The sequence below is a fragment of the Coccinella septempunctata genome, chromosome 2 (assembly GCF_907165205.1).
Source record: "Coccinella septempunctata chromosome 2, icCocSept1.1, whole genome shotgun sequence".
Classification (NCBI taxonomy): Eukaryota; Metazoa; Arthropoda; class Insecta; order Coleoptera; family Coccinellidae; genus Coccinella; species Coccinella septempunctata.
Window position 1 is genome coordinate 2,036,509 of NC_058190.1, and position 16,690 is coordinate 2,053,198.

At 36.6% G+C, this 16,690-nt stretch overlaps 1 protein-coding gene across 1 annotated transcript; it reads right to left on the reverse strand.

Annotated features, from left to right (window-relative positions):
* Nucleotides 1-344: 344 nt before the first annotated feature.
* LOC123306583 lies at nucleotides 345-16,371 on the reverse strand. The gene is made up of 2 exons (XM_044888643.1): nucleotides 16,012-16,371; nucleotides 345-494 (listed from the first exon to the last, which is right to left on the reverse strand). Exons 1-2 carry the CDS (start codon nucleotides 16,303-16,305, stop codon nucleotides 426-428), a joined length of 363 nt encoding a protein of 120 aa, XP_044744578.1. The 5' UTR covers nucleotides 16,306-16,371; the 3' UTR covers nucleotides 345-425.
* Nucleotides 16,372-16,690: the final 319 nt, after the last annotated feature.

Consider the following 16,690-nt stretch of genomic DNA (forward strand, 5'->3'; position numbering starts at 1 on the left):
ACGAAGAATTGAAGGAGGCTACGGTTTTCACCATACTCTGTTTCTCTGAAAAAGAGCTAGGAAATGTGTCATCAGTTTTCTTCTAGCTCTTACAGTTCTCGAGATCCACTCTGTAAACAACGAATTTTGCCCACCCTGTACATAAAAATCATGAAACTTCTCCATGTTCATGTCAATAAAAAAGTATTTCGACAATTAATCAATATTGCGAGATGTGCAACTTCAAAGACAAAAAAGTTATTATGAGAACTTTTCGAAATCGTCAAAATCTCAATTTTCACTAATAACACAAAAACGAAGAATTGTAGAAGGCTACGGTGGTTTCTCTGAAAAAGAGCCTTCCGTTTCGCTATTCCAGTTTTTTACTTGCCCCGTAAATTCCACCGTCAGCGTCAGTCCCTATAAAGGTCTTTGAACCATGTGTGTCATTTAATGGTTGCAATTACATTCTTCAACTTACGTGTGCAGGTTTGAACGCCACGGCAGAATCCACTCTGAAACAATTTCACAATTTTAAGAAAGACAAATTGTCAACAAAGTGACAGAAGTTTTTTTAATTTCTTTCTCGTTTTATTTTATTTTATACTGAATAACTACTGGTATATCTATGGGGGATGATTCCCCAAATGAGCGTCCTGTAGCATTCCTCGCGAACACCTGAAGAACAGATGCATCATCACTTGGAAGACTGGACCTGGTCGAAAGACCCTCCAAGATTTGGCTATTATTAATTTCAGTACTGAAGGCATGCATTTCTAACGACGAGGGTGGTGGTTCACCAGGATCAGCAAAAGATTTTTGACGCAGAGATGATATTCCCCACAGTGCAATTGGGGAACTAGTTATGTGCCTATAGGTCCTTTCATCGTTTGCATCAAAAGTGTAGCACTTTGCTACACTCGATTTTAGTTTTCGTTTGCTGATTGAATTAAGACCAGTGTAGAGGAGGTGTAGTTTATCTACACCTCACATACATTATTGACTTGTCCTATACTGTATTGTCTAACGGGATCAATAAAGTTTATTCTATTCTATTCTATTCTACACCTCCTTTCGACTATGTGTAGATAAACTACACTTCCTCTACACTGGTGTAAATCAAATCGAGTGTAGAAAAGTGTAGATAAGTGACCTTATGATTATTTATTTTTTGTCATCATCAAGTCTTCGAATAAGTTATGATGAAAGCTTTATTATTCACTTTTCCTTTTCTGTTCCGTTCTTTTTTTCAAATTCAATTTCAAGATGGAGAGAGGATAAAGAAATTTTTATGTCAATGGAAAAAAAGCCCTTCAGCACCGTAATCGAAGACGACTGGCTACCAGAAGAAATTCAAAGAGCACAGGAGTAAGATAACGAAAGTAATCCTGAGTTGGAAGAAGAGCGGTATACGACCTACTTGGGTAGAAGTATCCAGACTGAGCCAGAATGTAAAGTCGTATTGGGCACAATGGGAAACGTGGAAGATTGATGGAGGTCTTCTGAAACGTTGTTGGGAAAATGGAGATGGAACTGAGCAGAGGCTTCAGTTGATTGTGCCGAAGAGCCGTGTTACAGACATTCCGACCAGATTACATAATGGAACTTTAGGTGGACATTTCGGGATAACTAAGACGTTGGAAAAAGTCAGGCAGCGATTTTGATGGCTAAAGCGTAAGAAGGAAGTTTAAGATTGGTGTAGAAGATGCAAAGTTTGTGCTGCTGCTAACGGACCTTATGGTAAAGGAAAAGTACCAATGAAGCAATATACATATATAACGTTGGATCCCCCATGGAACGAGTAGGTATCGACATCGCTGGTCACTTTTCCGAAACAGACCATGGAAACAAGTACATTTTGGTAGCGATGGACTATTTCACAGAATGGGTGGAAGCCTACGGTATTCCTAATCAAGAGGCAAGTACGGTTGCTGATAAATTGGTCAGAGAATTCTTCTGCAGATTTGGAATACCTCTGGAGCTTCATTGTGATCAAGGCCGAAATTTTGAGTCGAAGTTATTTCAAGAAGTATGCAACAAATTGGGGATTCACAAAACAAGGACTACACCTCTTCATCCACAATCAGACGGCATGGTCGAACGAATGAATCGGACCATGGGAAAACATCTAGCCAAAGTAGTTTCTGATCACCAGCTGGATTGGGATGAATATTTACATCTATTCATGCACCATGGCATATAGATCTTCGGTTCAAGAATCTACCAAGGAAACTCCATCCAGTATAATGTTCGGCTGAGAAATAAGGCTGCCTTGCGACTTAGAGTTTGGATGTTAGCCTGGAGAAGACGTAGCTGGGAAAGACTATGTTAGTAAATTAAGGAACAAGCTGGAATACATTCATGACAAGGTGCGCAATCAGATGCAGCAAGCAAGTGACCGAATGAAAATGCGCTACGACATCAAAGCTATCGAAGGTGAATTCACCGCTGGAGATCAGGTGTGGCTACATAATCCACAAAGGAGGAAAGGTTTTTCACCAAAGCTGCAGAGACAGTGAGAAGGACCGTATGAAGTAATCAAGAGGATAAATGATGTAGTTTACCGGATAAGGAAGCTTCCCAGAGGAAAGCCAAAGGTCGTCCATTTCAACCGATTAGCCCGTACGCGCAGGATGAAGAAGAAGTACGTCTTGTGGAAGCTCCGATGCAAGGTAGCATCGATTACCAGAAGTTTATGGATTGCTATGGTGATACACGCGTTGCACGGTTCGGCGTTACACAGGAAGTACATCAAGACCTCTTTTCTGTGTCTGAGGAATATTCTCTCGCTCATTGTGTAGCGAAGTACCTTCGCTCCTTAGTAAAGGAATAGCGAGAGTATTAAGAAATAAATTTGGACGTCAGGAAGAACTATTGCGACAGCAGCCAAGAATCGGCCAAGCTTTGAAATTGAAGGCTGAAGGTTCCTACATTTATTACCTATTCACCAAGCAACATTCTCATCAGAAGCCAACCTATCAGAATCTATGGACGGCACCACATAGCTTGAAAGAAGACCTTCAACGCTTTGAAGTTAGGAAATTAGCTGTTCCCAAGCTCGGTTGTGGATTGGACCAGCTGAATTGGCGGGTTGTGCGAATCATGCTGGAGGTGGTATTTCAGGAGACTGGTATACGGATCCTAGTATGCAATTTCAACCCGAAGCAAAACAAGGAGCCTAGAAAAACTGTGGAGTGCTACTTCCATCAGAAAGGCTACTGTAGGAATGGTGATGAGTGCAGGTTTCGCCACGGTCCTCGGAGGAATTCACTAATTCTGTTCTGGGACAGAACAGGCTTAAGGAGGGGACAGTGTCCCCTTGCGGTCGGACCTTTCGAGAACCAGATGAGCGGTCGCTTCCTTCTGGACACTCTACTCTGTAATCTGACTCTACTCTGTAATCTGTGCTTCTGGAACAATCGCGAATGGCACGGGAAAGTTTCATGCGTCTATATAAGCCCAGCGAAAGAGCAGGTAGGGAAGACAGTTATAGTTCATAGTGCAAGCAACAGACTAGGGGAAATGAATACGAGTGGAAATAAATAGTAGCGACATAGTTAATTTGTGAGTTATAAGTGTAAAGTGTAAATAAATAATTTTTTCCGCCGACCTCTTAATAATAGCACTGTTTAACGTACACGAAATTAGCTGTTAATGAATCATTTTATTGGTTAATTTCCTATTAATGCATTATTGTCATGGCTAATCGAACATAGAAGTATTCAGGAGCTTCCCAAATAATTATTTCATTAGTATGTCGCATTGATTTTTCGTAGTACATAGCGGGTGAATTGAGTAGAGCTGAATTGTGGAGGTTGCAAAAAAATTATGATGGTTAGAGAGTAATCAATATATGTATATGTACTACAACTTCCACCAGCTACACACATTCTTTCAGATATTATAGGGAACGATATCAATGTGATTTATTCAAAATGTCACAACTCGAATATGTTCTCTATGGACTTCTCGAATTGTTCGATCGGCCGCATAAATATCAACATTCCGGTATGAACATAGAGAATTTATAAGTTGTCAAATTTGACTAGGTATCGATTGAAAATTTTTGCAATCAAGAATTCACATTAAATTCGAAATGTGGTCGACGAAAAAATCTTGTAATCAACTCGTTTATTGATTGAGCGATTAATGATCTCAATCATTAATCGCTTTCATTAATAACCTTGTTGATTAAATAACTATCATCAGTCAGATGTTTTAATCAAGCGAAGAAAACGTTAAAATATCTTTATCTATTCCCTCAAAATGAGCGCCGCGTCTGAGGTGGGCCACCCGGTATATATAATGAGGAAGTAATGCAGTATTCTATATAAGCAATACACTGCGCAAAAAAATCAACGCAAATTATGGAAATCTCAAATTTATTCTACAACTGAAGGTGTTCTCAATGATAATTATTTTTATCAGAATTATGCATGCATATGTTATCCACTTTCAACGGTTTTCTTCAATACAGATGTTTTTTCCCAGAAGGAATAAAAAAAGATGATATTATCAGATTTTGCATGTATTGGCTCCATTCTAAAATCAGTTGTTCTCGATCGATTTCTAGTGATCGATAGTTTTTCTTTCGTTTGATTTTCTACACTCGATTGCTATGCAACGCGAAACACGCAATTTGACCCAAGAGGAATGTGCCCAAGGGGTAGTTTTGCGAGAAGAAGGGTGGACATACACAAGAATTGCAGAAAGGTTCGGAGTTTCCCATACAAGTGTGTCCAGAAGGTTGCAGCGATTCAGGGAGACAGGTATGAATGTCCGAAGACCAGGACAGGGTAGACCACGGGTAACAACTGCCACTCAAGAACGTTACTTGGGAGTTTCTTCGTTGAGACAACGGTTTGCAAACGCTCGCCTCCTTCAAATTCAGCTTGAGCAAACTCATGAGGTGCAAATTAGCAATCAGACAATAAGAAATCGCCTCAGAGAATATGATTTAAGGCCTCGTGTCGCGGCAAGAGGCACAGCTCTTACCCCAGCCCATCGAAGGGCGCGTTTGGATTTTGCAAGAGAGCATATCCATTGGGAAGAGGCCGATTGGGAAAGAGTTCTCTTCGCAGATGAGTCTAGATTCTGCCTCTACCATTGTGATCGACGTTCCCTTGTATACAGACGTCAACATTAAAGATATGCTCAGTGCAATTTCCTGAATACTACTGGTTTCGGGGAAGGATCGATTATGGTATGGGGTGGAATATCTTTGACTGCTCGCACAGACCTAGTGGTCGTTGATAATGGAGCTATGAATGCTGATAAGTATATAAGGAACATTCTTGAAGAGCATGTAGTGCCAGTTGCCCCATACATTGGTGAAAATTTCATTTTTATGGACGATAATGCCAGGACCCCATCGTGCGCGCATCGTTCAGGAGTACCTTAAAGAGGTTGAAGTCTCTCGAATGGAATGGCCAGCAAGAAGTCCAGATCTCAATCCGATTGAGCAGGTTTGGGACAACCTCAATAGAAGGCTGAGAAGTTCAGAAAATCATCCAGCTACTCTTAATGACTTAGGAATCCAAGTCGGAGAAATCTGGGAAGGATTAGATCAAAACATTTTAAGATTACTCATTTTGAGTATGAATCGTCATTGCCGAGCTGTAATTAACGCAAGGGGTGGAAATACCAAGTATTAAATCACTAATCAGCATTTCAGTATTTTGAGAATTGTTCATTTCTCTTCTTTCACATAAAATTCGGTGAAATCCTTCCCGAGAGAACATAAAAAATAAGTAATAAAGTCAATTTAGAGTTAACTTTCATTAAAATTGGGATTTTCAGAATGTGCGTTTATTTTTTTTCCGCAGTGTATTATTACAACTTGTTTTACTCTTGTTCCTATGAATAAGGTTCTGTTCACTTACACGAAGTGTAGTCTAGTCCAAATATAGAGAGAATACTGTGGATCAATGGAGTGTAGAATGAGTAAGTTTCTATCGGAGGCCCAATATTTGAAATATCTGGTATTCGAAAATTGCTCGCATCTCGAAAGGTGGAATGTCGAACCGTCTACTAACACAACTAAAAAAATTTTTCTCGGATTCAAGTAGTAATGAGTCGGTGGTGATTTCACAGAGTTATTTGAACGGAAAGAAAGGGGGGTTCGATCCCAAAAGCACCTCGGGTGTTACGGCTTCGTTCACCAGCCAGAACCAAGACACACAGATAACATCCTCGATTTACTTTATGTCAAGACTTAGCGGACAATGGAGTCGGGTCTCAGCATAGATTAAATAGATGAAACATAAGTAAGATGTCTAAAAATATGGTGTATGCACTCGTCAATTTTTGAATGGAATGACATTAGACTAAATCGAAAATAAGAGATTCGTTTCGTGGCGGCGCCACCATGTTCTATCCTTGTTCTATGAAAGAAAATCTAATGATACTCCCTCGCTTTATTTTGTTATGCGTTTATATCGATCACAGATTACAGTCATTTTTGTGTTCCTGATCCATCAAAGAATCAGCATAGAGAAAGTCTCTGAGAATCAGCTGTTAACGAATATTTGTGATTTACACTTGTATTTTCGTTGTAAAAACGAATCTGCAGATATTTCAACACTATAGAAGGATACGAAAGAGTACTTCTATTTTTCTTCAAGATAATTTTTGTTTGACAAATTGTATTCGTGAGGAAGGCAATTCAATATGATTTCAATAAAACACAGTTTATTGGCGAAATATTCAATATATACAGTTGACTGAAACGCAATTTTCACTATACTTGTGAAGAATATTTGAAGAACAGTCTCGAACAGATCAACATATTTCTGTTTCTTAATACATGCTCACAATTCACATTACGTATTTTCAATACAGTTCCTTTATTACTTAAATATTGCTGAAGTTGCCATAATACTGTTAGCTCTATCCGTCCCGAATGTTCATCTGATTTGGATCTGCCTCAATTTCCAACAACAAAGGGTGATAGTCCAACAATACCAAATGCTTAGTTGTAGTTCTTGATTGTCCATACAGAAAACTGAACGACATGTTCAATAAATGAATATTATACGACCTTTCTCAAAAGTAATACATTGTCACACACCAATAATCGCTTATAAATACAGCACATTCGCAAGTCGTAGGAATGCATTCAAATTATTTTCAAATATCAATTGACAACTGTCAATTCCTAAACGGCGCTACCTACAGTGGGAAAAACGAAACTTATCTCTTATTTTCGAAGCGGGAAAAACAAAATCTAATCAGTGCATACACCATGTTTTTAGACATCTTAAACATAAGCTATTTTCCAGACTGTTCATTTTTCCAATAATTCCCACTCCATGCAACCACCAATGAAATGAATTTTCGCTTGTATTCCCCTCCTGATGGCTTCAAAATTTCTAAGACGGCGTGTGTATTTGTAATTGTCAAAATATTATTTCAATCATTCACGACGTAATATTTTGGAAAATATGCAACGATGTGCCGTAAAAAAGTGTGTTTGAAGTAAAAGTGCATTTATACATGGAAGAGGAAAGCGATTCACTTATTCCGGTAAGTTTTGGATATTTTATTCTTGTTTGAGTACACGACTTTATGAAATCAGGGGAGGGAGTTAGGGGACGCCAAGGTCGAATTCTGTTTGAATACGATGTAATGATTTATGCTTACATTGAAATGTTGAGTTTGTACATTAAAATAATTGATTTAAATTTTAGTTTTCCAAGAAATAAAACCAGACGACCAGACTAGACTGGGTCTTGAAAACAATTTACACTTTTCTTGTAATTTACACTCCAGACTTCACTATAATGAGAGAAATCGACTTTTACTGTTAATTTGAAAAAGATGCCATCCCGAGTGGGGTAAGATAGGTACATTACCACTTTTTTAACTCGCTTTCTTGTCTGAATATTACTTTGTTTGGAATTATGCAATATATTTCTGACAACTTCTAGTTTTGAGGTGAACTTGAAATTTGGTAGATTCTCTTTCTCCTATAATAAATCATGCTTTTTTATATAGACATCCTTCCTGGTTTGAAGACGAACAGTAGAACGAAATTTTAATTGCTTTAACAATGCTTTAATTATAGCCAATACTGTGCCTGTCATCAGTACTGGAGTTTTTGAAGAAAATGGAAGGAAAATGGGATCAAAATCATCAATCATGAATGGCAGTTCAGGATTTGCAGAAATGAAAGTGTCTTGTAGTTCAAGAATAAAACAAGTAAGATACATACCCACCCAGGGTGGTACAAAAAATTCTCTAAACTACTATGGTTAATAGAACTCGTCTTAGGAATGAAAATCCATAAAAATGAGTAAAGGTCATGTTTTGAGGCACACGGCGTTGAACCTTTTTTGATAATCAAAAAAGTTTTCTTCATTTGTAAAATGTATTTCAATCTTCAATGGCAATGTAAAAATTATGCTACTACTGTAATTATGAACACAATATTATGACCATTCAAATGGAGCTTGAATATTCCCATTATTTTTATGAGTTCTTGAATGAAAACGTCTGTTATCAGGATATTTCGAAGTGAAATTTCAGTTGAAAAATATTTGCAGGAATAAACACGCGGAGAACAGAAATTGAAAAAAGGCTAATTGAAGTCGAAACCGATTTAAGACGACGAGTGTTTCGTCTGTACTTCAAGAAATAATTTGCTACCCTACAAGCCGTTGTCTAGTCATTGGGAGGAAAAATTGAAGATGAAAGCTTGAAAAGCCGAGGCAAATACCTTATGAAAAATTTCTTTGAAGACGGCTGCATGCATAAAAAACATAAATATGGCAATGACCCTAAACAATTTGCTTTAAAGTAACATTATTATTCAGTTAAAGCTTACAGTTTCGTTGAAATTGCTCTTAATTATGATGCACTTCAACACCCAGAAGCACTTTTGAAGTGGTATGAAGATTTGAAGGGGGAAGCCGGTTGTTGAAGTATATGAGTTGCCGAAAATGAAAGTTTAAAACACTGCTTATTAGTTGATATGCGATATAACTTAATTGAATTTATAACTGCCCATAAAAGAAAAAAAATTATGCTTTATCACGAATTTAGGGATGCATGCTTTCATGGCTAACTCTTTGCAATAAGAAATCATTTCTTTTTGATTGCACAATCATTCGTAGATGTTTATAGTATAACATTACTTTTTCATTCCGCCTAATCTATTCAAAAGACTTGAGAATTTATTCAATGAACAAACTCTTTCAGATTCTCATTATACAAATTCCATAAAATTCAGCTGCTTCCACTTCTATTGATCTGAGAATTAACCATTTTGAAGGGAATTAATTTGATGAAAGTAATTTTTAGTTTTTAGGATATACTTGTGTGTGAGTGAATAAAATTTCAAATAATCTGTATGTAGGTTAAGGTCATATTGACCATTAGTGTATGGTAACATTGTATTCAAAATAAATTATTTTTCAAACAAGGTGTTTCGGTATTACTAGTTCTATATCGCTTTGAAGAGTTGTCATAAAGAAATACTCGAAATCTTTGCTTTAAAACATTCGATATAAAATTATTGCCGACTATCTGAAATATTCAGTGCAAGTAGTTCTGAATCAACCCCTGTCCAGTTCCCCCACCCAAAGAATCCAAATTCATATTTATGGCAGTATTTTGTGAATGCGTTTTTGTCGAAATGCTCTATCTCCTGGTTTATTAATCTATGGGTCTCAGCTTCAAAAATCAGTAGATTGAAAAACTACCTTGTTGATGTTTTACACAGGAATAAGAAATTTCACATCGCGTGAATCAAGTCGAGATTAACTCATCCAATGATTAATGTAATTTATAATTATTACTGGCACGTGTCGTGGAATTTATAATTATTATCATACGAAATGAAAACGTAGACAGAAAGATTCCACGAACTGATGCTCCGTGTAGATGTCAGCATATAATGCTGACTAGACATCTACACGGAGCATCAGCTCGTGGAATCTTTCTGTCTACGTTTTCATTTCGGATGATAATAATTATAAATTCCACGACACGTGCCAGTGATATATCTAAACAAAATAACCCTTTTCCAGTCAAAGTCCGATATCTCCAAAAAAATGATCCTATCGATGTTTCAAGGAAACAAAATTGAATCATGAAGCTCAATGAACAAGTTATTAAGTCTGAAAAAAACTAGAGTCAGTAGACTCGAAATAGAAACCAAAAAATTTATTTTTTTTTTATTTTTAGACCCGTTTGCACCAAACATACTTAGTCTCAAGTGTCCCTTAAGATGAACTCTTAACTTAAATTACGTTGCACCAACTGTTAAGTGACATTTAAATGGCTAAATCTAACCATAAATTCAAGCGCTCCTGTAATGACCACTTAAATATTTGAGGGCGGGATTCTAACCTAGAATAATTTGTTGAACTGGCTGCAGAACTTCCTATTTTTGATGGATTTTGAGAATTGAATGAATTCATTATTGAATATCAAGCCTTTTCTTTTGCCTTTATTGTTATGCCATCAGTCTTTCAATTTTCAATTTTGTGTCACAAATCATACTATAGTTAGCAACAAACTCTTTTCTTCTGTTGAGAAGTTGAGTGCCCTTTGTAGATTACCACCACTTGCTTGGCAATCATTCACCGTATTCGTACTAACAAGGACAATAGGGACATTTTTTTCCCGTTCCTCTTTAACATTAATAAAACAAATTCACACAAGACCTTACAAAGAAAGTGTTGTACTTATATAAACTTATAGGTACCCTTTATTTGACAATCCTTATCATTATTATCAATAATAATACTAATTCAACAACAAAAAGTTGTTACTCTTTGATAATAATATAATAATTTACTTGAAACTGACTGACAGGACAATAAAGTTAGGTTAATGAAATGACAACGATCATCGGCAACCGACCAACCAATGAAATGGCTTTATTGGACCAGAATGAAGTTGCACCAAAATAAAAAACAGAAATATCACTAGATATAAAAACTTGAGGGCCCCTTACTTAAGATTCTGTTAAGCCACAGTCGTGCAACTGGGAATAAAATTAAGCGTCCATTAACTTAAAACGGTTAAGTACTCGTTTTAAGGGGTATTGGTGCGAACGGGCCTTAGTGGTTTTTTCAATACTAAGTAAAAAAAATAGAAAAAATTATTTTGATGTTCAGACCTAAAAACTAGACCTTGAGCTACGATTCGCTCTTTTTAAATGGCCCTACGATGATTTTTCTCCAAGTTGCAGCTTGTTGAAAAATCAACTATAAATTAGAAATTGTTTTCTGATCCCTTAATTTTTCCCTTAGACCTGTTTCACCAAACGGACTCAATGTGTCCCTTAAAATGAACCCTTAACTTAAATTACGTTAAAACAACATTCAAATGGCTAAAGCTAACCTTGAATTTAAGTGCTCCTGTAATGTCTTAAATATTTGAGGGCGGGATTCTAACCTAAAATAATTTGTTGAACTGAGATCTCGCTTGAGAAACAGCTCCTCATTACCCTTTGGTATCTAGCTTATAATGAATGTTTTCGATGAATAACATCTATTTTTTTCAAGCGAGATGTGGTAATGCATTAACTTTAACATTACAAACTGACAAATGTCTGTCAATTTTCCTTAATTATTATTTCACAGACATTAAAGCCTTCATACCAACAACACCTCTAGAATACAGCATAATGGTTCTAAAACCTACCATTTCCTTACCAACTCTGGAATAAAATAAGGCTGCGTGTTAGCGCCTTTGCTGTTCAGTATTTTCGCCAAAGCTGCCTCGATAATTATGCTGATATGAGTATGCCTGTAAGAGGTGTTGGAATAAGATTAAGATTTGATGGAGGCCTATTTAACCTGAAGCGCATCATCAGAGCAAAAACCCGTTCAAAGTTTATCACGGAACTTCACCCACTTATCGCTAGCAGCCCAGAGGATCTACAGATAATGCTGGACACCTATAAACATATATACGAAGCTTAAGGCCTTAGACTCAATTTGACGTATTTTTAAAGACCTTATTTCAATTTGAAACTGTTGAGAGGGTCCTTGTTGGTCTGGGTTAAAGAGACTCAATTTAACAAAATGCCGACGTTTCGATTTATTTAAAATCGTCTTCAGGGCTCTACAATAGATGGTACACATTAAGAAGCTATTTAAAGAAGGTAACATTACACATCAACAAGAAAATATCAAAACAATTGTATATGAACAAACCACTAAAGCAAGCAAACATTAATGAAGGGCAAGGGAAAAAAGATCGAACACATTAACAACTTGGTTACATATATATATAAATATAAAAAAATATAAAAAGAGTATTTATTATTGACCCTTCAATGAAATGAATTGAAGCTACTCACATTGTCAGTTGGTCTCTATTGTCTTCAGTAATAAATAATTGAGGGATGTTATGATGACAGGCATACTACGGTATTTGACTCGAATCCGAAATGAAAATGAAATATATTCAACGTGAATAATCATCTGTCAAGAAGGGAAGGAAACAATATGTAGACACACGAACATGACTAACGTTACGTTAAGATGTGAGATTTCTTATTCTTTGGATTATATTGAAATAGGCCGTGTTCAAATTCTCAATGTCACTTCTCTTATTGAGAGAATTTACTTCTTTTTTTTATTTCCAGCATTTCACAAAACAACCTTTTACTTAAATTAGTTTGGCAATCAAGTATCTTAACACTATCGAAATCGAACGAGTGTAATTCATTGAAAGAATGTTCAGCTAATGCAGTGTTGTTATCTTTCATTTTAGTTGGATTGTGTATATTGACACAGTCTCTTTTATGTTCAGTCAATCTAGTTCTCAGATACCTGTTAGTTTGTCCTATATATACTTTGTTACACTCTCTGCAAGGGATACTACAGATAACACCAGAGAGAAATTGCCTTCAAACCAGCCAATACCGTCGGGGGATTTTATTCCAAGTTGAAGTCGAAAACTGCTCTTGGCTTAAGATCTGGTGTTATCTATAGTATCCCTTGCAGAGAGTTCATATACAATTGTTTTGATATTTTCTTGTTGATGTGTAATGTTACCTTCTTTAAATAGCTTCTTAATGTGTACCATCTATTGTAGAGCCCTGAAGACGATTTTAAATAAATCCAAACGTCGGCATTTTGTTAAATTGAGTCTCTTTAACCCAGACCAACAAGGACCCTCTCAACAGTTTCAAACTTAGACTCAATATCGACAAAACCAAAATCCTGGTAAGTCCCCCAGAAAGCCTTCCAACACATATCAGCCTGGAGAATGAAACTCTAGAACAGGTCGACCAGTTCAAATACTTGGGAAGCTTCACACATACTAGGGCTAATCTAGACACGGAGATACACAACCGTATCAATTCGGCATCACGGGCATTCTGGAAGCTGAAGGACAGAGTGTTCCAAAATCACGACCTTAATCTGAAGACCAAGACAGCTGTTTACAAAGCAGTCACTCTCCCAACGCTTCTTTACGGAAGCGAAACCTGGACGCCCTACATACGACATATTAAACAGCTTGAACAAACGCAACAACGTCATCTAAAACAGATAATGCACATCAGATGGTTCCACAAAGTTTCGAATGAAGAAGTCTTGCAACGCGCGAGTTGTACAACAATTAAGACTCAAGTAACGAGGGCCCTACTCAGATGGGCGGCCACATTCTGAAGATGCAAGACACAAGACTCCCCAAAATGGCTCTGTATGGCGAGTTCACAGAAGGAGCCTGAAAACCAAGAGACCAGAATAAGCGGTTTAAGGATATACTACATCAATCCCTAAAATAAGTTAATGCCAATCATAACTGGGAACAACTAGCGTCGGACAGGTCACAGTGGAGGTCTTTGGTACACAGTTATAATGGAGACTCGAGAAGGATACAGCGGCGGCCAGATCTGGTTGATGACTATCCATGCCCTGAGTGTGGAAGGATTTGCAGGTCACGGTTGGATCTCTTCAGTTACAGGAGGGTACACAGTCGCTATTAGCCCTAAGAAATTACAAGTCTGTTCGCACCTTTATTTTTTCTTTTTTTGTAGATTTATTGCCTGTGACGGATGCAGCAATTAAATAAATGAATGAATGAATGAATCCAACTTCTTAATAAGCAACAATTTTGAAATTTTCAAACAGACTTCCTAAACAAACAAATGACCTAACCTCAAACGACCAGATTAATCTCTTTGATCCACTCAAATACACGGAGTCAACAGATTTGGATCAGACTAGTGACTAGTCCGATTCGAATAAAAGAACGCATTTGATTTACTTCCCAAAATCTGGATGGAATAACAAAACGATCCAAAGCAGGCAGATTGATAAATACCGAATGCGGTCAGATTATACGATTTTCATAAAAGATAAACACGCGTTTCGGAGTCTGATATAGACTCCGAAACGTTACCACTCAGAATTATAATTTCAACGTTATTTATTTTCAGTTCATTGTCAGGCAACAATTTTTTTCTACAAGCGTGCGCGTTCAACCTTTTTCCCGCACGCATCCCAAGTTGCAAAGAGTCACTTTCCCAAAAGGTGCGGGAAAAACGCCTGCTATTTCTTTCCCGCACGCATTTGCGTGCGGGAATGGATTAGCAGGGGTTTTTCCCGCACGCAAATATTATAGAATAAATTAAATTCTATCATGTTTCTATGCATAGAACGTCAACGATGAGAAACCCATAGTAATGACATGCAGAATAACGTCTGTCATTATATATGAATTAATCAAATGAGATATGATCTGTTTCGTAAAATGGATACATTTATATATTTCAAGCGCTTGTAGAAAAAATATTGTTCCTAACTCTTGCGGAAAGTGTCTTGCCCGCACTCAACTGCTTACCCGAACTCTGCTTCGCATCGTTCGGGCAACGGCAGTTTCGTGCGGGCAAGTATCACTTTCCGAACTTGATAGGAAAATAACTATTTCTAGTTAATTTGCTCCTGACAAATTAGTGCAAGAATTTACGTAGGAGCAAATCGTTGATTTCATTATTAATTGATTTTGTTTCAGAGATTGGGAGTGAAAACCCTAAAAAGTTTATTAAGATATATAACCATAATATTTATTGCCCTTAAAATCATATTATTTAATCTGATTTTAAGCGCTAGGAAATGTGTCGAGAAGGAAGAACTCCATTTCGAATATCTATTATGATAGTACATTTTCATCGTTAAAGAATAAATTTCAATACTTATGTGTGTTTTGTAGCAAATACACTTACGACTTACATTTTCCAAGATGGTTTACATCATTTTCATCTAAATACAATATGTAATTTCAAAAGAATTCACAGTTGGACTTTGTATACTCTTAAACACTATTTTACGAACAGTCAGTATGTGCTGAGGGTTTAAAATGACGAAGAATTAAATAGAATTTGAAAAAAATCAGAATATCGGCAAAGAACCATAAATATTATAACCCGAGGAATAAAACCAGGACCGCATTTCGAAAAAATGACATAAAATATGAAAAATCATGATATTCTGAGTACTGCCCAGAAAATATTGACATTTCATGAAGCGTTTGAAAGAGACTTCTGAAGTGAACAAACCCATTATATTTGATCGAAATCAGACCTTGCATTACAGAGGCTTTCGCAAATTTAGGTCAATATTCATTGATTACCCCGTATCTCCCAAACTAATAGCCTTAGGATACAAAACAAGCAAGTTTTCTGAAAGGCCTTGATGACCTGCATTCTGCATTAGGCTATGGCCAACGACTCATGAAACATTCTGTATAACAACTTTTTTTTCCAAATTTTATCATCCTGTTCCTCAAAAGTTGAGATGTTAAAAGGACATTCGTTCATATGATTTTTTTTAAATAAGTCAAAGGATCACCATAGTTCTATTTTTAAGTTTTGTTATTATTTATCTTTCAATTTGAATGAGTTATTCAGAATATTGTTAATCTTATTCCTCTTGGGTTTCTGACTTTTGAAACCGATTTCACTCTAGGTATGTATTCAAGATGATTTTCCATATGTTTACGTTAGATTAAAATCTGCTAAAAGTTAAGCGTGAATAAAGAATATTATATTTATTTTGTTCAACTTACGAGGGTCGTAGTGTCGATGAGCACATCATGGTCTATTAGGTAGGTTGACCTCTTGTCCCTTTTATTCCAAAAATCTGCTACAAATTTGGAGAGTTTCTCATTGTTTCTTGAAACTTCATTCATTTCATTCTTCAGCGCGTAAATATGATAGAAGGAGCAAATTTGAAGAGCGAATAAAATTAGGAGGCAGCATAGCGTGGACAACTCAAAGACGTTTTTTCTTAGCGTATACGACTTAAGATTGAATTTTTCATTTTCGGTGTACTTTTCTTCCAGATCTTGACCGGGGTACATGATGAAACTTTGAATTATACGAGTGCACTATTTAGGAGCGATTTATCGATTTTGGATTCGCGGAATTCGTTTGCTCATATAAATAGGGGATTTCCCACTCGCTCTGTCCATGATGTTATCAATAAATTGATCCTGATTCGAAAAATACATTCGACCTCTTGAAAAGTTCATCTAACTAACAACTAACTAACAAGATATTCTCATTACATATTAAGGTTCTCCTAGCCACCAACAATCTCGGATGGAAATTCTTCAAGTGCGTTATCATCTACCCCTTGAATTAATAGATCTTGATGCAAAAGAGAGGACGTAATGTTTTGATAAACATTTTATTTTTTTGACCAAAAAGCGTTAAACTCTAAAAATCGACCAATTATGAACAAAT